This window comes from Pleurodeles waltl, chromosome 10 (assembly GCF_031143425.1).
Source record: "Pleurodeles waltl isolate 20211129_DDA chromosome 10, aPleWal1.hap1.20221129, whole genome shotgun sequence".
NCBI classification, from domain to species: Eukaryota; Metazoa; Chordata; class Amphibia; order Caudata; family Salamandridae; genus Pleurodeles; species Pleurodeles waltl.
This window is the reverse complement of record NC_090449.1, coordinates 8274026-8295748: the sequence shown is the minus strand read 5'-3', so window position 1 is coordinate 8295748 and position 21723 is coordinate 8274026. Positions and strand designations below refer to the sequence as shown.

The 21723-nt window shown below is 46.3% G+C and overlaps 1 protein-coding gene across 10 annotated transcripts in view; it reads left to right on the top strand.

Moving 5' to 3' along the window:
* The window catches only part of HUWE1 (HECT, UBA and WWE domain containing E3 ubiquitin protein ligase 1), a 1403674-nt gene that overhangs the window by 211407 nt on the left and 1170544 nt on the right, over positions 1-21723 (top strand). For all 10 annotated transcript variants that reach the window (XM_069209338.1, XM_069209335.1, XM_069209339.1 and 7 more), the window contains 7 exons: positions 15479-15579; positions 15818-15968; positions 16067-16194; positions 16311-16451; positions 18005-18110; positions 19273-19383; positions 19491-19592. In XM_069209338.1, coding sequence (XP_069065439.1) covers positions 15479-15579; positions 15818-15968; positions 16067-16194; positions 16311-16451; positions 18005-18110; positions 19273-19383; positions 19491-19592 — 840 coding nt within the window. The remainder of the gene's footprint in view (positions 1-15478; positions 15580-15817; positions 15969-16066; positions 16195-16310; positions 16452-18004; positions 18111-19272; positions 19384-19490; positions 19593-21723) is intronic.

The window sequence follows — 21723 nt, the reverse complement described above, 5'->3', positions numbered from 1 at the left end:
ATGTTAAAGGGAATATTAATTAAGATGAAATGAAAAGGTGTAACTGTTCAGTGGAGTGTACATTATACCAGTTATCAGCTTTTAGTTTTTGCTTTTAAAGGAGAAGAGACTTGATCAAGGTGCCTGAACTGCTGGTGACATCCAGGAACCTAAAAATAGAGGCTTCTGGGCTTGGGACAACCTAGTTCACCCAAAGCTGCTGCTCCATTAGTCCTGGCCTCTGGGGTTTGTTTGATTACTTTAATGTACTGTCCACAACTAGTACATCAAGCACTGTTAACATGTGGTAAAGGACATCAACGGGGATAAACTATGCTCAAAGGCCATTTAGTTAGTGTTGGCAAAAGAAAACCAAATATAAATGTCATGTTGTGCAAAAATGTATATATAAAAAAAAAAAAAAACTTTGAGAGCATTAATGCAGCATCTGGTGTGTAAAATAATTGGGCAAACGGTAACACATGTTACATGGTGTGTAGGCCCTGTTCGACTGCAAACTGTCAGAAAGAGTACCTGTACAAAAATTTGCACTGAGCTCTTAGCACCCAAATAGACTTCTACTTCTGCCTCCTTCAAGTGGTGAGAAGTGGCCGGTAGGCAACGCAGGAGTTCTTCCCTATGTAGAATGCTGCTGTTTTGATTCTTGTGTATCAATGTCCCTCTATCCACTTGAGTACCACCACGTAACGCAGGTCAGCCTCTACACACACACACCTCTGCTCTCTCCCTTTCTGGTAGGACGTTATTTATCATTAGGATTACTTATTAATCTTGTTTCTTGCACTTGTATTTATCCGAAGTTACTGAAAACAATATAGTATGTCAGAGGAAACCTAGGATTTTTAGGTGGCATTGAAGCTCACAAGTGAACTGGGAGACTCTGTGTATTGAATGGCGATCTCTAGCAATTAGTGTTGATAGTGTGGTCAATACAGGAGGTGAGCAGTGACTCCCCCCTTGCCCATGTGTGTATGCTACGCTTGTGAAGGGAAGAATCATGGAGCAGCCGTAGGCAAAGCATCACAAGGTATGGATTGATGCAGGATATTGGGCAGCAAGGCTATTTTCTGAGAGTTAGATCACCTCCAGGCTTTCCTCCAAAGATGTTGCTCAGATGCCAGCTGGAGAGGTTAAGGCAAAGAGGGCTTTGACAGATGAGTGGCATCATCCTAGATCCAGTCCTCCACCAAAAAAAAGGGTGGGGGGGGGAAGTATTGACAGTCATTTACACAATTCCAAGAGTGCCAAAACAAAATAGCTAAAGACAAATAGGTCCTGAATATTGTTCAGATTGGATATTTTCTCCATTTCAAGTCTCCTTCACCCATTAGCCCACCAAATAAATTTTACCAGCAACGTGAGGACTGCTTTGGGAAGACGTAAACCCTTTATTCCAAAAGCAGGCACTAGAGGAGGTCCTCATGCACCAAAAAGAACTGGAACTTACTCCTTTAATTTTTCGGTTTGGAAGAAAGGACAGTTGCAAGAATTCAGGCACACAGTTGGTCTCAAATTGAAAAAGAAATGGATCATAAAAGAATAAAAAAACAGTATGCTAGTGTTGCACCAGATTTACCCAAGTTGCATCAGGAGTGCTCCAGACCTGTCCCTGAGAGCTCCAGCAATATGGAGCTGGCTGTTAGTGGGAGATTTAAGCACCACAGCAGTCCACTTGCCTGGGGATCTAGTCACGTGGACTGTGATCCTAGTTCTCCTCCAGGGTAATCCTCTTCCTAGTCATAACCATCATCCCTCCAACCCCCACACAGACAAGTACATTCAGCTTTCTTCAATGTTCTGAAGTGCTTATGATTGAGAGTTCTCCTGGAAGAGAGCTAGAATTACAGGTAAGTAGCTTTTCCATCTGCCTGGATGACCCTCTTTCCAAATTTCTTTACCTACGTTCTGGTCACATCTTAAAATGTGGCATTTATCAAACATTATCAACAAAGATCCTGAAAAACAAGGTTTGTTCTGCCAAGCCCCTGAGATAGCAGAAGCTTCCTCCTCTGAACAGGCAAAGGCTTCTAAAATTGCCTCAAATGTAAAGCCAAGTTTTCCATGCTAGCTAAAGGCCCATCTGACCCCTCTACTAAGGCAGCTGGTCAGCCACTGTCAGCTAAGGCCATGCAGAAGGAGAGTGATGTGCCAGTGAAACGCATGCAAAAGACCCAAATGGCCAGTGGCACCAGGTTTGACAGTCCTTGCAGAAGAAATTAGAAACTTTTTTTTAGAGACAATCCAAAGACAATTTATAGACCATAAAATTGACAAATGTAATCTATATTCCATTCTTAACCAAAGCCCTCAAATGCCCAAGCAAGTCAACCCATCACTATCAAAGCTAATGCTATTCAATCCTTCAACATCAAATGATGGCATTACTTCAGTTACATGCTTTTCAATGTTGACAGAATCCTTTTCGAAGATGCTGCATATGATCTTTCATATCCAAGGTGATCCCTTTGTATACTCTATACGTGTTTACCAATGTCACATCTGCTGTCGACTAGTGCACCTTTGACACGTTTTCTGCAGTCACTAACAGGTACTGCAGGATCACTTCCATGAGCAGTAGTTTCATTGGCATTGTCAGTGTCTAAAATTTCTACTCTCTTGTGCCTTTACTACTTCTGACCATCAGTCTCACCAGTGTCCCTGCATCGCCCAAGGAACATCTTGCAATGTGCAGCCTCAGGTGAGGAAGGTAATGACGGGGATAACCATCTGGGTACATGGAGGCTCTCCTTAGGTGGTACTAAGACAAATTAAATGAGTGACCTACAAAGTGAGCAAAGGTATGTATCCACCTGTGCTTTCAGAGAATGATGAGGAAGAAAGAATATATCTTAAGTGCAGGCACAAATCTGAAGTTCTCGCAAATGACCTTATCTTGCTCAGTATGAGGTTGGATTGTCTTTGTTGCCTCTGAAGCTGGTACCTCTTGAACTGCTAGTTGGAGAACGGATAATGTCGATGACAATGCTAAATTAACACGTTTCAGTGAGTTACAATGCAGATGCCTCTCCAAACCATTGTTTGGGTTCACCCGACGGACTGAGTGGAGTCAGTTTTTTATAGTACTTGTAACAAGTCTGTAAGGCAGTGGTTCCCAATCTGTGCGCCGCCGCTCGCTGGTGCGCCATCAAAACTAGCCAGGGGCGCCGCACACAGTTTGGGAACCACTGAACTATTTATAGCCCTTGGGCCAGTTCGTACAAAATAAAACTACTCAGTTGTAGCAGCTATTTTTTAATTTTGTCCTTGAGCGCCCTCTGGTGGTTAAACACAACTAAAGGGATTCTACATTTCACAATATTTAAACAGTTATGTTATAACTACATAAAATGAGACCTGCCCATTTTACTAGGGTTACCGTCAACCAATATTTTCCCCTTACTAAAAAACCCTATGCATGCTGTAATTAAACAACTGTTACATTTTTATTTTTTACAGTTATATATAGAATTACAATACCTTCATTGGCGTCATCCCAATTCTTTTCAGGGAGAAAAATGGATGTACTCCCTAGGCCAGGGTTACATCCCCCACCCGCCAACAAAAAGTAACATAATGGGGAGCGGCAGCCAGTGGCCAATAGATCAAGGGAGCCGTGGGTCGAAAATGTTTGAGAACCACTGCTGTAAGGAAATGCCTCCTTGGCATGGTTACCTCCTGACTTTTTGCCTTTGCTGATGCTATGTTTTGATTTGAAAGTGTGCTGATGCCTGCTAACCAGGCCCCACCACCAGTGTTATTTCCCTAAACCTGTACTTTTGCTTACACAATTGCCACACCCTGGCATCCAGGTAAGTCCCTTGTAACTGGTACCCCTGTTACCAAGGGCCCTGATGCCAGGGAAGGTCTCTAAAGGCTGCAGCATATCTTATGCCACCCTGGGGACCCCTCACTCAGCACAGACACACTGCTTGCCAGCTTGTGTGTGCTAGTGGGGATAAAAAGACTAAGTGGACATGGCACTCCCCTCAGGGTGCCATGCCAACCCCACACTGCCTACAGGTATAGATAAGTCACCCCTCTTACAGACCTTAGGCAGGGTGCACTATACCATAGGTGAGGGCACAAGTGTATGAGCACTATGCCCCTACAGTGTCTAAGCAAAACCTTAGGCATTGTAAGTGCAGGGTAGCCATAAGAGTATATGGTCTGGGAGTCTGTCATGCACGAACTCCACAGCACCATAATGGCTACACTGAAAACTGGGAAGTTTGGTATCCAACATCTCCGCACAATAAATGCACACTGCCAGTGTATATTTTATTGTAACATACACCCCAGAGGGCACCTTAGAGGTGCCCCCTGAAACCATAACCGACTATCCATGTAGGCCGACTGGTTTTAGCAGCCTGCCACACTCGAGACATGTTGCTGGCCACATGGGGAGAGTGCCTTTGTCACTCTGTGGCCAGTAACAAAGCCCGTACTGGGTGGAGGTGCTTCACACCTCCCCCTGCAGGAACTGTAACACCTGGCGGTGAGCCTCAAAGGCTCACCCCCTTTGTTACAGCACTCCAGGGCACACCAGCTAATGGAGTTGCCCGCACCCTCCGGCCACGGCCCCACTTTTGACGGCAAGGCCGGAGGAGATAATGAGAAAAACAAGGAGGCGTCACTGGCCAGTCAGGACAGCCCCTAAGGTGTTCTGAGGTGACTCTGACTTTTAGAAATCCTCCATCTTGCAGATGGAGAATTCCCCCAATAGGGATAGGAATGTGCCCCCCTCCCCTCAGGGAGGAGGCACAAAGAGGGTGTACCCCTCCCCCAGGGCTAGTAGCCATTGGCTACTAACCCCCCAGACCTAAACACGCCCTAAAATTTAGTGTTCGGTGGCATGTGTAGCTGCAGACACACATGCTGTGCACAGTCCGCCGTCAGGTGTTGGGTCGGAGTGTTACAAGTTGTTTTTCTTCAAAGAAGTCTTTTCGAGTCACGAGACCGAGGGACTCCTCCTACTTTGGTTCCATTGTGCATGGGCGTCGACTCCATGTTAGATTGTTTTTTTTCCGCCATCGGGTTCGGACGTGTTCCTTTTCGCTCCGTGTTTCGGGTCGGAAAGTTAGTCGGAATCAACGGAAAATTCGTCGGTATTGTTTCGTTCGGTATCAGGTTAGATTGGAATCAACACCGAATCTTGAAGAGCACCGGTAGCCCTTCGGGGTAATTTCGATCCCCCGTCGGGGCCTGGTCGGCCCGACCGCGTGCAACATCGAGACTGATGGAACGGACCCCGTTCCGATTCTGTCCTAAATGCCACAGTAAATATCCCTATACAGACCAACATTTGGTCTGTAACTTGTGCCTGTCACCCGAGCACAAAGAAGAAACGTGTGAGGCCTGTCGAGCGTTTCGGTCGAGAAAAACGCTCCAAGACCGAAGAGCCAGAAGGTTGCAGATGGCGTCCACGCCGACAGGACAACGACGGTTCGAGGAAGCGGGAGAAGAAGAAACATTCTCCATCCACGAATCCGATTCCGAAGAATTCGACGTCGAAGAAACCGTGAGTAAGACGTTGAAACAAGCATCACACAGAAAAACAGACAAAGCCCCGGGGATGCCACTGCCGACAGGCCATGGCTCAACCCATAAAGTAGGTGACCGCCCATCGGCACCGAAAAAGGGCGAGCTGGTGCCGAGATCGTCCGACTCAGGTCGAGACACAGGCACGCAGCAATCTCGGGACCGAGATACTGCCGCAGAAAAGGGTCGACACTGAGACAGCGGCACCGAAGCTGCTCGGCACAGGGATAACGGCACCGAAGATGGTCGACGCCAAGAAGGTACGACACCGAAAAAGAGGAAAATCTCTTCGGAGCCGAAAACAACAAAAGACACGGTTTCGGTGCCAAAACGCCCAGCAACCGAACCGAAAGCCAGTTCCTACTCAGAGGAACAATCACTGTCCTCCCAACTTCAAAAACACAGGTTTGAGGAGGAATTACAAACAACAGCTGTAGATCACACGCAAAAGCGGATCTTTATACAAAGTGGTACAGGGAAGATCAGCACCCTTCCCCCAATCAGAAGAAAAAGGAAACTAGATTTCCAACAACAAGAAACAACACCACAAGTAAAAGTGGTGAAGAAGGTAACTCCACCACCAGCAACTCCTATATCACGGGCACAGACTCCGTCACAATCACCAGCTCATACCACCATGAGCCAAGATGACCAGGACGCATGGGATCTCTGACGCCCCAGTATCGGACAATAGCCCTGACTCGTACCCCACTAAGCCCTCACCACCTGAGGACAGTACAGCGTATGCTCAGGTGGTAGCTAGGGCAGCAGAGTTTCATAACGTATCGCTACATTCAGAGCCTATCGAGGATGACTTCCTTTTTAACACCCTGTCCTCCACCCATAGCAATTATCAAAGCCTTCCTATGCTCCCTGGAATGCTAAGGCACGCTAAACAAATCTTTAAGGAGCCAGTTAAAAGCAGAGCAATAACCCCAAGGGTGGAGAAGAAATACAAGGCACCACCCACAGACCCTGCTTTTATGACATCACAACTGACACCAGATTCAGTTGTCGTAGGAGCAGCTCGTAAAAGAGCCAACTCGCACACATCAGGCGACGCACCACCTCCGGACAAGGAGAGCCGCAAGTTTGATGCAGCTGGGAAAAGGGTTGCAGCACAAGCTGCAAATCAGTGGCGCATCGCCAACTCGCAAGCACTCCTAGCGCGATATGACAGAGCCCATTGGGACGAGATGCAGCATCTCATCGAGCACCTCCCCAAAGAATTCCAAAAACGGGCAAAACAAGTGGTTGAAGAGGGACAAAACATATCCAACAACCAAATCCGTTCTTCTATGGATGCAGCAGATACAGCTGCAAGAACTATAACTACTGCTGTAACGATAAGGAGGCACGCATGGCTGCGCACATCCGGCTTCAAACCTGAGATACAACAGGCAGTGCTCAATATGCCGTTGTAGGAAGTTGGCTCTGTATGTGCTATTTCAAAGTAAGGAATAGCATGCACAGAGTCCAAGGGTTCCCCTTAGAGGTAAAATAGTGGTAAAAATAGATAATACTAATGCTCTATTTTGTGGTAGTGTGGTCGAGCAGTAGGCTTATCCAAGGAGTAGTGTTAAGCATTTGTTGTACATACACATAGACAATAAATGAGGTACACACACTCAGAGACAAATCCAGCCAATAGGTTTTTATATAGAAAAATATCTTTTCTTAGTTTATTTTAAGAACCACAGGTTCAAATTCTACATGTAATATCTCATTCGAAAGGTATTGCAGGTAAGTACTTTAGGAACTTCAAATCATCAAAATTGCATGTATACTTTACAAGTTATTGACAAATAGCTGTTTTAAAAGTGGACACTTAGTGCAATTTTCACAGTTCCTGGGGGAGGTAAGTTTTTGTTAGTTTTACCAGGTAAGTAAGACACTTACAGGGTTCAGTTCTTGGTCCAAGGTAGCCCACCGTTGGGGGTTCAGAGCAACCCCAAAGTCACCACACCAGCAGCTCAGGGCCGGTCAGGTGCAGAGTTCAAAGTGGTGCCCAAAACACATAGGCTAGAATGGAGAGAAGGGGGTGCCCCGGTTCCGGTCTGCTTGCAGGTAAGTACCCGCGTCTTCGGAGGGCAGACCAGAGGGGTTTTGTAGGGCACCGGGGGGGGACACAAGCCCACACAGAAATTTCACCCTCAGCAGCGCGGGGGCGGCCGGGTGCAGTGTAGAAACAAGCGTCGGGTTTGTAACGGAAGTCAATGGGAGATCTAGGGATCTCTTTAGCGCTGCAGGCAGGCAAGGGGGGGGTTCCTCGGGGAAACCTCCACTTGGTCAAGGGAGAGGGACTCCTGGGGGTCACTCCTCCAGTGAAAGTCCGGTCCTTCAGGTCCTGGGGGCTGCGGGTGCAGGGTCTCTCCCAGGCGTCGGGACTTTAGGTTCAAAGAGTCGCGGTCAGGGGAAGCCTCGGGATTCCCTCTGCAGGCGGCGCTGTGGGGGCTCAGGGGGGACAGGTTTTTGTACTCACAGTCTTAGAGTAGTCCTGGGGTCCTGCCTGAGGTGTTGGATCGCCACCAGCCGAGTCGGGGTCGCCGGGTGCAGTGTTGCAAGTCTCACGCTTCTTGCGGGGAGCTTGCAGGGTTCTTTGGAGCTGCTGGAAACAAAGTTGCAGCTTTTCTTGGAGCAGGTCCGCTGTCCTCGGGAGTTTCTTGTCTTTTCGAAGCAGGGGCAGTCCTCAGAGGATGTCGAGGTCGCTGGTCCCTTTTGGAAGGCGTCGCTGGAGCAGGATCTTTGGAAGGCAGGAGACAGGCCGGTGAGTTTCTGGAGCCAAGGCAGTTGTCGTCTTCTGGTCTTCCGCTGCAGGGGTTTTCAGCTAGGCAGTCCTTCTTCTTGTAGTTACAGGAATCTAATTTTCTAGGGTTCAGGGTAGCCCTTAAATACTAAATTTAAGGGCGTGTTTAGGTCTGGGGGGTTAGTAGCCAATGGCTACTAGCCCTGAGGGTGGGTACACCCTCTTTGTGCCTCCTCCCAAGGGGAGGGGGGTCACAATCCTAACCCTATTGGGGGAATCCTCCATCTGCAAGATGGAGGATTTCTAAAAGTTAGAGTCACTTCAGCTCAGGACACCTTAGGGGCTGTCCTGACTGGCCAGTGACTCCTCCTTGTTTTTCTCATTATTTTCTCCGGCCTTGCCGCCAAAAGTGGGGCCTGGCCGGAGGGGGCGGGCAACTCCACTAGCTGGAGTGTCCTGCTGGGTTGGCACAAAGGAGGTGAGCCTTTGAGGCTCACCGCCAGGTGTGACAATTCCTGCCTGGGAGAGGTGTTAGCATCTCCACCCAGTGCAGGCTTTGTTACTGGCCTCAGAGTGACAAAGGCACTCTCCCCATGGGGCCAGCAACATGTCTCGGTTTGTGGCAGGCTGCTAAAACTAGTCAGCCTACACAGATAGTCGGTTAAGTTTCAGGGGGCACCTCTAAGGTGCCCTCTGTGGTGTATTTTTCAATAACATGTACACTGGCATCAGTGTGCATTTATTGTGCTGAGAAGTTTGATACCAAACTTCCCAGTTTTCAGTGTAGCCATTATGGTGCTGTGGAGTTCGTGTTTGACAGACTCCCAGACCATATACTCTTATGGCTACCCTGCACTTACAATGTCTAAGGTTTTGTTTAGACACTGTAGGGGTACCATGCTCATGCACTGGTACCCTCACCCATGGTATAGTGCACCCTGCCTTAGGGCTGTAAGGCCTGCTAGAGGGGTGTCTTACCTATACTGCATAGGCAGTGAGAGGCTGGCATGGCACCCTGAGTGGAGTGCCATGTCGACTTACTCGTTTTGTCCTCACTAGCACACACAAGCTGGCAAGCAGGGTGTCTGTGCTGAGTGAGAGGTCTCCAGGGTGGCATAAGACATGCTGCAGCCCTTAGAGACCTTCCTTGGCATCAGGGCCCTTGGTACTAGAAGTACCAGTTACAAGGGACTTATCTGGATGCCAGGGTCTGCAATTGTGGATACAAAAGTAGAGGTTAGGGAAAGAACACTGGTGCTGGGGCCTGGTTAGCAGGCCTCAGCACACTTTCAATTGTAAACATAGCATCAGCAAAGGCAAAAAGTCAGGGGGCAACCATGCCAAGGAGGCATTTCCTTACAGCCGTTCAATGAACAACAATTGTTTGGACCAGAAGTGGACACTGCAATTGAAAAATTAAAGAGACACTGACACAGCTAAAGCCATGGGCGCACTCTATTCCCTGCAGGGCAGAGGCACATTTGGCACATTTCGCAAAACTACTTTCAGAGGAGGGTTTCGAGGTCACGCCACACAAGCCAGCACCTCACAAACCACACCGTCTACCTACCAGGGACAGTATCAAAGGGGAGGCTTTCGGGGCCAATACAGAGGGGGCCAATTCCCAAGAAACCGGGGAAAATTTCAAGGGCCCAAAACCCCTCAAAACAAGCAGTGACTCACAAGTCACTCAACCCCTTCACACAACACCAGTGGGGGGAAGACTAAGCCAGTTCTACAAATCTTGGGAGGAGATAACAACAGACACTTGGGTCTTAGCAATTATCCAACATGGTTATTGCATAGAATTTCTCCAACTCCCTCCAAACGTCCCACCGAAAAAACACAAGATGTCCAAACAGCATATAGACCTTCTAGGACTAGAAGTTCAAGCATTACTGCAAAAAGACGCAATAGAATTAGTACCAAAAACACAAAAGAACACAGGAGTTTACTCACTGTACTTTCGAATACCGAAAAAGGACAAAAGTCTGAGACCAATATTGGATCTCAACACTAAACACCTACATCAAATCAGACCACTTTCACATGGTCACGTTACAAGACGTAATACCACTACTGAAACAGCAAGACTACATGACAACGTTAGATCTAAAAGACGCGTATTTCCATATACCGATACATCCCTCGCACAGGAAATACCTAAGGTTCGTATTCGAAGGAATACATTACCAATTCAAAGTGTTGCCATTCGGAATAACGATAGCACCAAGAGTCTTTACAAAATGTCTAGCAGTAGTAGCTGCACATATCAGGAGGCAGCAAATACACGTGTTCCCGTACCTAGACGATTGGTTAATCAAAACCAACTCGCTAACAAAGTGTTTACACCACACAGATTGTTATACAAACCCTTTTCAAACTGGGTTTCTCCATCAACTATGCAAAGTCACACCTTTTGCCGTGTCAAACACAGCAATACTTAGGAGCGACAATCAACACAACAAAAGGGGTAGCCACTCCAAGTCCACAAAGGGTTCAAAATTTTCACAAGGTGATACAAGCTATGTATCCAACACAAAAGATACACGCAAAGATTGTCTTAAAACTCCTAGGCATGATGTCCTCATGCATAGCCATTGTCCCAAACGCAAGATTGCACATGCGGCCCTTACAACAGTGCCTAGCATCACAATGGTCACATGCACAGGGTCACTTTCTAGATCTGGTGTTGATAGACCGCCAAACATACATCTCGCTTCTATGGTGGAACAGTACAAATTTAAACAAAGGGCGGCCTTTCCAAGACCCAGTGCCACAATACGTGATAACAGATGCTTCCATGACAGGGTGGGGAGACCCCCCCCAATCAACACAGCATCCAAGGACAATGGGACGTACATCAAAGAAAGTTTCGTATAAATCACCTAGAATTGTTAGCAGTATTTCTAGCGTTGAAAGCATTCCAACCAATGATAACCCACAAATCCATTCTTGTCAAAACAGACAACATGACGACAATGTATTATTTAAACAAACGGGGGGGAACACACTCGACACAGTTGCGTCTCCTCTCACAAAAAATATGGCATTGGGCAATTCACAACCACATTCGCTTAATAGCACAGTTTATTCCAGGGATCCAGAACCAGCTAGCAGACCATCTCTCTCGGGATCACCAACATGTCCACGAATGGGAAATTCACCCCCAAATCCTGAACACTTACTTCCAAATTTGGGGAACACCTCAAATAGATCTATTTGCAACAAAAGAAAAAGCAAAATGCCAAAACTTCGCATCCAGGTACCCACACCGGCAATCTCAAGGCAATGCTCTATGGATGAATTGGTCAGGGATATTTGCGTACGCTTTTCTCCCTCTCCTTCCATATCTAGTAAACAGATGGAGTCAAAACAAACTCAAACTCATACTAATAGCACCAACATGGGCAAGACAACCTTGGTATACCACACTACTAGACCTGTCAGTAGTACCTCATGTCAAACTACCCAACAGGCCAGATCTGTTAACACAACACAAACAACAGATCAGGCATCCAAACCCAGCATTGCTGAATCTAGCAATTTGGCTCCTGAAATCCTAGAATTTGGACACTTGAACCTCACACAAGAATGTATGGCAGTCATAAAACAAGCTAGAAGGCCATTCACTAGACACTGCTATGCAAGTAAATGGAAAAGATTTGTTTGTTACTGCCATAATAATCAAGTCCAACCATTGCATGCATCTCCAAAAGATGTAGTAGGATATTTACTACATCTACAAAAAGCAAATCTAGCTTTTAATTCCATAAAAATACATCTCGCAGCAATATCTGCTTACCTGCAGATTACTCATTCAACTTCCCTATTTAGAATACCGGTCATTAAAGCGTTTATAGAGGGCCTAAAGAGAATAATACCACCAAGGACACCACCTGTTCCTTCATGGAACCTCAACATTGTCTTGACAAGGCTCATGGGTCCACCTTTCGAACCCATGCATTCTTGTGAAATGCAATACTTAACGTGGAAAGTTGCATTTCTCATTGCCATTACATCTCTAAGAAGAGTAAGTGAAATTCAGGCATTTACTATACAAGAACCATTTATTCAAATACACAAAAATAAGGTAGTTCTAAGAACCAACCCAAAATTCTTACCAAAGGTCATCTCACGTTCCACTTAAATCAAACAGTAGAATTGCCAGTGTTCTTTCCACAGCCAGACTCAATAGCTGAAAGAGCACTACATACATTAGACATCAAAAGAGCACTAATGTACTACATTGACAGAACAAAACTAATTAGGAAAACAAAACAACTATTTACTGCATTTCAAAAACCTCATACAGGAAATCCAATATCAAAACAAGGTATAGCTAGATGGATAGTTAGGTGCATCCAAACCTGCTATCTTAAAGCAAAGAGACAGCTGCCTATTACACCAAAGGCACACTCAACCAGAAAGAAAGGTGCTACCATGGCCTTTCTAGGAAATATTCCAATGAACGAAATATGTAAGGCAGCAACATGGTCTACGCCTCACACATTTACTAAGCACTACTGTGTAGACGTGTTATCTGCACAACAAGCCTCAGTAGGTCAAGCTGTACTAAGAACTTTATTTCAAACTACTTCCACTCCTACAGGCTGAACCACCGCTTTTGGGGAGATAACTGCTTACTAGTCTATGCACAGCATGTGTATCTGCAGCTACACATGCCACCGAACGGAAAATGTCACTTACCCGGTGTACATCTGTTCGTGGCATTAGTCGCTGCAGATTCACATGCGCCCACCCGCCTCCCCGGGAGCCTGTAGCTGTTTGGAAGTAATCTTCAACATTTGTACATTTGTAAATATATTACTTTAACCTTCATTTTGTACATACTTATTCATTCCATTGCATGGGCACTATTACTAACATACACAACTCCTACCTCACCCTCTGCGGGGAAAACAATCTAACATGGAGTCGACGCCCATGCGCAATGGAACCAAAGTAGGAGTCCCTCGGTCTTGTGACTCTAAAAGACTTCTTCGAAGAAAAACAACTTGTAACACTCCGATCCAACACCAGACGGCGGACTATGCACAGCATGTGAATCTGCAGCGACTAATGCCATGAACAGATGTACACTGGGTAAGTGACATTTTCCATTTAAGGGCTCCCCAGAACCTAGGAACTCAGATTCCTGCAACCTAAGAAGAGGAGGACTGCTAAGCTGAAAAACCCTGCAGAGAAGATGGAGACACCAACTGCTTTGGCCCCAGCTCTACCGGCCTGTCTCCCCACTTCTAAAGACTCTGCTCCAGCGACGCTCTCCCCAGGGACCAGCGACCTCTGAAGCCTCAGAGGACTGCCCTGCATCTAGGAGGACCAAGAACTCCCGAGGACAGAGGCTCTGTTCACCAAAGACTGCAACTTTGCAACAAAGAAGCAACTTTGAAACACTCGTTTCCCGCCGGAAGCGTGAGACTTGGCACTCTGCACCCGACGCCCCTAGCTCGACTTGTGGAGATCAGTCACTTCAGGGAGGACTCCCCGGCGACTGCGAGACCGTGAGTAGCCAGAGTTGACCCCCCCCCGATCCCCCCACAGCGACGCCTGAAGAGGGAATCCTGAGGCTCCCCCTGACCGCGACTGCCTGCTTCAAAGACCCGACGCCTGGTAAAGACTCTGCACCCGCAGCCCCCAGGACCTGAAGGATCCGACCTCCAGTGCAGGAGCGACCACCAGGTGTCCCTCTCCCTTGCCCAGGTGGTGGCTACCCCGCGGAGCCCCCTCCCCGCCTGCCTGCATCGCTGAAGAGACCCCTTGGTCTCCCATTGCTTTCTATTAGAAACCTGACGCTTGTTTGCACACTGCACCCGGCCGCCCCGGTGCCGCTGAGGGTGTACTTTCTGCGTAGACTTGTGTCCCCCCCGGTGCCCTACAAAACCCCCCTGGTCTGCCCTCCGAAGACGTAGGTACTTACCTGCTGGCAGACTGGAACTGGGGCACCCCCTTCTCCATTGAAGCCTATGTGTTTTGTGCACCACTTTGACCTCTGCACCTGACCGGCCCTGAGCTGCTGGTGTGGTAACTTTGGGGTTGCTCTGAACCCCCAACGGTGGGTTACCTTGGACCCAAACTTGAACCCCGTAGGTGGTTTACTTACCTGCAAAAACTAACAAACTCTTACTCCCCCAGGAACTGTTGAAAATTGCACTGTCTAGTTTTAAAATAGCTATATGTGATTTATGTGAAAACTGTATATGCTATTTTGCTAATTCAAAGTTCCTGAAGTACCTACCTAAAATACCTTTCATTTGACGTATTACATGTAAATCTTGAACCTGTGGTTCTTAAAATAAACTAGAGATTTTCTATACAAAAACCTATTGGCCCGGAATTGTCTGAGTGTGGGTTTCTCATTTATTGCTTGTGTATGTACAACAAATGCTTAACACTACTCCTTTGATAAGCCTACTGCTCCACCACACCACCACAAAATATAGCATTAGTATTATCTCTTTTTGCCACTATCTTACCTCTAAGGGGAACCCTTGGACTCTGTGCATACTATTCCTTGCTTTGAAATAGTGCATACAGAGCCAACTTCCTACAAAAAGTATTTTTAAAATTGCTGAAACGTCTTCTAAAGAAAATTGACTGTTCAAATCTTTTGCTTCTTTTGGTCCAATCAGATAAAGTATTTAGGGTAGGCAGTTTCAAAACAGATGGCCGACTGCCGGTTGTGCTTGGTGTTTGAGCATAAATCTTGGAACGTATGTTGACAATGGTAGCTTACGTCTGTCCTGAGCCTTCCAGAGTAACAGTGTAGTTAGACCTGAGAGGACTGTAAGGCATGCTGTTTCTGTGCAGCAGTCACACCAAGCAGTGCTGGGTTGCATGGAGGTCTAATCGGAGTGTGTTGCATCAGCAAGTTCCCAATGGCTCCATTCCAAGAGCTGCTGTGAATACAGGTGTCATGGATCTGATCTCCTACTTAGTGTGCAGAAAACAGATATGCATTCTATGCACATTTAAATTTCAGTAGAACATTAAGATTTTCCAGGACCTAAATAGGATGATTACAGGTGGAGTTGTGTAGATATTCTTTCCAGTAAGCAATGAAGGCGTGCGTTCCATTCTTCTGAGCTCTGCAAAGTTTAGACATTGGAGATGGTGTGGAAGTAGGGTTGTTTTTCCTATTTAGATCTTGATCGGTCTGGGCTTCCTTTTTAGTGTACTCCAATGCACTGCAGGAATCGGCCAACAGTATCTTGTACAATGGTTTGATCGAGGAGCTTGTGGATGTCCTTCAGATCACAGACAAGCAGCTGATGGTAAGTGACTCCTTTCATGTGCATTCAGTACCATTTAAAACTGGCTTTAGTTAACTTTTTTTTTCTTTTTTAAATTTACATCCTGTAGAACCCCCACTGATATTTTGTGTAGAAAATGTTGCTGCTTCCTACAGTCTTGGTTGCTGCTCTGGTATTATTTGCAGCTGGAAACTGTGGTCTGCATGTTCCTAGAGGTTTTAAGAAATGTTTCCTATGAAAAATGTTTTCCTTTTGCTAGGACATCAAAGCTGCCTCCTTAAGGACGTTGACTTCCATTGTCCACTTGGAGAGGACACCAAAGCTTAGCAGTATTATTGATTGCACTGGGACAGCCTCTTACCACGGCTTCTTGCCTGTGTTGGTTCGAAACTGCATTCAAGCCATGATTGGTAAGGCTTGACGTTTTCTTTTTGCTTGTTAGCTTGTGTCATTACCCCATTCAGACTTTTTGTTCATGGATGTCTCATGATAATCTTTGTCATTGTAGATCCCTCAATGGAGCCTTACCCACACCAGTTTGCTACAGCGCTCTTCTCATTTCTATATCATTTGGCTAGCTATGATGCTGGAGGGGAGGCTTTGGTTTCTTGTGGTATGATGGAGGCCCTTTTGAAGGTAGGCATTTTGTGTGGGTAGTTGTTGGCAGATACTTTTTGTTGCTGCCAGACTGGCATCCCTTCGTTCCCTGGTTTGTACTACATCAGATTCTTTTTATTTATTCATTATTTAAGGTGATTAAGTTCCTGGGGGATGAGCAGGACCAGATCACGTTTGTGACCCGTGCTGTACGTGTGGTGGACCTCATCACAAACCTGGATATGGCAGCCTTCCAGTCTCATAGTGGGCTGACTATCTTCATTGCCAGATTAGAGGTAGGCATCTGTCCTCTTGCTTGAGCAGTGATGTTATTTCCAACCTCGGTTTGAGATCCTGTAGTGGGAGGAAGAGCTAACACTTGATAGCAGTGGGTGAAGTCTGCCAGGGTGCACAGGTGACCAGCTACTAAAGTTCAGACTGAAAGGTGTTCTGCAGGAGCAGTTCAGCTGATGTGGAGGTACAGGTCAACTTTGCAAAAAGATTTTAGTACTCTATAAATGCAACATACATACACAATTTACTATTGCATTTTTAGCAGCGCACATAGTGTGTAGCAAAGATTAGTGCTCATATGGTTTTATAGTTCATCTTTCTGTACAAGTCTTTATGAGCAGTGCTTAAGTTTATCTTTGTTATTAGACTCGAGTCTGCGCTATCGCATATGGTTTACTTGCGAGACACTGTTATATACATAAAAGGGCTCGGAGCCTGTCCGTGGCTTACCATCTGTTGGCTTGCCTGGCACTCCTCTTTACAACCTCTTAATTTGTCAAGCTACCCTACCATCATTTCCGTTCCTCTCTGTGAAGCAGGGCCCAAGCACTGATTGATTCAGCTTAATCAGTGCCTGCCCGTTGCTCCTGACCAGATAAAGGTACTATTTTGTTCTGTTTAACTTTTAGTGCCCTGAAAACAGGTGTGCGACTGGCAAAGACGTGCCTAGCAGGAGAACCAGAATTGCAAATATTTATTCTCTGTAGTTTCTTTTAAATTGCCAAGTCTCTTTTCACTTTGCACTCATGTTCGTTTTTGTTTTTGCTCATGGGCGCTTTAGTCAAAGCAACATTGTTCCTTATGTGTCATTTCTGAAATAATGCTTTAACACATCGTGCAGCACGCCCTAAACCACCCCACTGCAATTCCCACCAAACCATTTTACTCCACACCAATCCGACCCACTCAATCCAATCCACCCCAGACCAATATCATGTCCGCTTTATACATTTTATTTTACTAGTTCTGGTCTGTCGCTCACTTTTTCTGAGTCATACTGTACTGTCATAACATCCATTCAGCAGTGTTTACACACTTATTCTTCCTTATCATGGTTGTTTTCTCCTTTCCCATACCTGGAGTTACCCCATCTTTTCATTTCAGTAGTTCTCTAATCTGGGTCTTGAAGGTATTCTTGGCAAATACCTGCTCCTGCCTATGTCTGTGGCTCCCGGCAGCTGAACGCTGGTTTCCTAGGCCCTGCTGACAACTGGTTCCCATCCAGACCTAATTCACTGCTACCTTTTGATGGGAGATGTCTGAGCCAGTGAAGTGATTCACAGGCGACCTTTGCGCGACGTACACCTGGCTACTTTCTATGAGATCTGCTGCTGGACAGTGTGGTTACCCAGACACCAGCTGATAAATATAGTAAATGCCCATACAGCATCACATTTACTCCAGTGCTAGATTATATGAGAATTGTGATAACAGCATTAAACTGCTGTTTCGCATCTGCGCTGTGTACATTGATGGGTCGAGACAGTCAAGTCGGATCTAATGGGGTTGGAGGTTAGATGCCGGTGCTGCTTCACTAACTTTGCTCTTTCTCTAGCATGAAGTGGACCTGTGCAGAAGTGAGTGTCCTTTTGTGATTAAGCCAAAGATACAGAGGCCCAGTACTGCTCAGGAAGGGGAGGAGATGGAGACAGATGCAGAAGGTACGTTTTTGTGTCAGTTCTCTGCTCTAAAATCTGAGAGTGACTAATCCTGCACCTGGACCCGCTGCTTCTTGCGTGCTAACCTTGAATCCATCAAAGCAGCATTGTTCTCCATTATTGCATCTTCATTTTCCAGCTTTTGTAGCTAAATGTTATTGAATTATGATAAGTAATAGATGTCAAAATGATAGGTTCTCTTTAAAGTCCTATATTTCTTTGTTCCATGATTGTTTGAATTTCTTTAACCTCATCGAGCCAACACTTATCAGGCTTCGTGGTTTTGACTTTTTCAGGGCATAAATATGACCAAAGTCCATCACAAGAGTCGTGATCTTCTATATTCTTGTCAGTGATGTCCAAAATAGTAGACTCTCTTATGGTCTTTTGTATTCTTGTTGATGTCCTTGGTACGAATGAAGGTTTGCAAACATTCATTGAAATATTCATATTCTTGCGTAAAGAGTGAGCTCAGATTATTAGGCAGATAAAACATAGCATTGTAACCAGCATTACTAATATGGTGGACAGAAGAAATAATCCAACAATGGCAATCTTATTTCTGTATCTTCCTATCTATCACTGACTACACTCTAATAGCATAGCTCGTTTACCCTCTGCCAGATCTCGGATAGCCTGAGCCCTCCCATACCTGGTTAGTTGCGCCAGGGAGTTCTTCTAAGATGCAGTTAGTAATCTTTCCATGCAAGGTGAACCGCCAGCACAGCTGTATATTGATCACAGGACCTGCTCTGGGACAGTCCCGGCAGGAGTGCCCCTCTGACCCCTGTAGGGAAGCAGAGTTTGTATGAAGAACCGCACACTGCTGGAGGCGCGGCTCTGGTGCAGTATCCGAGTACTCCAGGAGCTGGCTCCAGACGGTCACCCCAAGCACTAGGCATTCAGACTGTGGTGAGACCTACTGAAAACAAGCAATCTGTGCAGCGTAATATCGTACAAGCATAAACATGTAAAATGACGTTGCTGAAAATGTCAACCTAAAAAAACGTATAAAATAAAAAACTAAAGTAGGGAATCAAAGAAGGCCCACAGCACTCGTGTTAGAGATTTTACTGTCCAGCTTCCGTGCAGCAGATGTCCTCCAAACATAGCTACTATGCTATGAGAATTCTTCTCTTGATCTGTTTCTTTGTTTTATTTTTAGTTTCAGATGTAGTTATGGAAAGCAGTCCTGGTCCTTCAACCTCAGCTGAACAACGCCCTGATCCTGAACCACGTCTTCAGAGCAGCAGCAGCATTGTTGCACCCAGATCGGGTAATGTCAGCTATATCCTGAAGGTGGTCATTAGGTGTTTTAGATATCTTCGAGTAGTTGATCCTGTAGGCACATTACTAACTTGTTTCTGCTTAATATGCCATCAGGAGTCCAGTGCATTCCACAGCGAGCAGCTCTTCTGAAGTCTATGCTAAATTTCCTAAAGAAGGCCATCCAGGACCCTGCCTTCTCTGACGGCATCCGCCACGGTAAGGACTTTATCTACATGGAAGCAAACAGTAACATTTCTTCACCTTAGTTCAAGAATAAGCAATTATATAATTGGCAGAAGTACACATTAAATATTGATTTATCACTAGTTTTCTAGTGGATTCCTGTTCCAACGGATCAGTTCCTAACCAGTCAATTTCACCTTTTATATTGTGGAACCCATTTTTCCAGCAGTGAATATGGTGGACAGGGATAAGTATCAATCATGGTCTCTTGTGAGGCTTCGTCTCGAGTGAGTTCAGGTGTCAGAAAGGTCTAGCTGGACAATATGCAGTGTTCTATGATAATGTGTAGCACAGCTTCACAACTGAAGAAAATCACTCTGAGGTTCAAAGTATCCAGATTACATTGAATGGGAGTGTCACTGCTGTATAGGAAGTGTTAAAGCTCTCTCCCCCTTTGCACAAACAGCAGCTTTATATTCATGTGAAGGACAACCTCCTAGGACTTACTGAATTACTTAGAAGTCTGTCTCTATCTCAAGGCTATGCTGTGCAGAAACGACAATCCTGTGAGGCAATACAACAAAACTACAGGAGTTTTTATACAAGGTCCATAACTGTTTGTGTTTTTCTGTGTGCGCGATATATTGCTATCCATTCATGGGTCGTTACAAAAGTACAGGACAATCCCTCATCTTATCCCACATACATTAAAGGCCACCTGCTACCTGATTCACTGGTGGTTGTGACAGTGACAGATGGCAAACTCACAAACATCTGGTGAGGCTCCACCACCAGATAAGGAGGGTAATAAGATTGACGCAGCAGGGAAAAGGGTGGCTGCCCAGTTTGTCAATCACTGGAGAATTGCCAACTCCTTTGATCTCCTCTTCTGCTAGGATAGAGCCCATTGGGGTGAGATGGAGGGGCTCCTCCAACATCTCTCAAATGTGCACAGAGAGGGCATACGAAATAGCCTCCAAGGGCAAATTAATTGCAACACTTCTATATACTGCACACTAGATGCAGCTGACACAGAAGCAAGGGGCATTAACTCTAGCGTGCTCCTTAGAGGCCATGGCTGGCTCAGGGCATCAGGTTTCAAACTGGAAGTGCAACAGAACATACTGGCACGTAATTTTTATTGGGGGAACACTTGTTTGGCCCTCAAGTGGACACGCTAGTTGAAAAATAAAGGACAATAAAGCATCCAAATTCAGGGCAATGTTACGAACATCCCAAAGGGGCTCCTTTTGCCCCAGTGTGGGGCAGTTAAACCCTAACAGATACAGCCACGTTCTACCAGCGTCCTTGGGCACAAATCTCAACCAGGGGGTTACTACAGAGGCTTCTACAGGGGCAATACTTTTAAAGGCAGAGGAAAGACTGTAGGAATCGGGCTCTATATATACTGTACCAAAGTGAGGTATGGTGTTTAGAGAGCCCAGTGGTTCCCCAGAGGTTTAACAAAGGCTAAAGTAGATAATACTAAACCTCTCTTGCTGTAGGGAGGGGCTACACCAAATACCCTCAGCGGCACAGGGACAGCTGGGTGGAGGGTGCAAACACAGAGCTGAGGAAGAGTCAGACAAGCATGCCAAGGACAGTGCAGCCTTAATGGCTGACACCCAGCAGAGGCCACTGACTGCTGTCCGTTCTCAGAACCACACCTTTAGTTCTAAACCAACAGGGGAAGGGGTCAAGATACAGCCTTTTGGGTTTAGAGTGCCTGTCTGCTGTGGTTGAGTGGGGGATTGCTACATCTTGTAGTAAAAACTCTCCTTCCACTCTTTTCTGTTAGCTGAGGAGCCACTAACTCATGCTTAACGGATGCCTGATTGGTCAGGACTTCTTGTGGATCAAGAGACACAAGTTAGCACAGAAAGTACACCCTTTGTGCAGCGTGGGGGCGGCCGGGTGCAGTGTGCAAACAAGCGTCGGGTTTGTAATAGAAATCAATGGGAGACCGAGGGGTCTCTTCAGCGATGCAGGCAAGGGGGGTGGGCTCCTCAGGGTAGCCACCACCTGGGCAAGGGAGAGGGCCACCTGGGGGTCGCTCCTGCACTGGAGGTCGGATCTTTTAGGTCCTGGGGGCTGCGGGTGCAGTCTCTTTACTAGGCGTCGGGTCTTTGAAGCAGGCAGTCGCGGTCAGGGGGGAGCCTTGGGA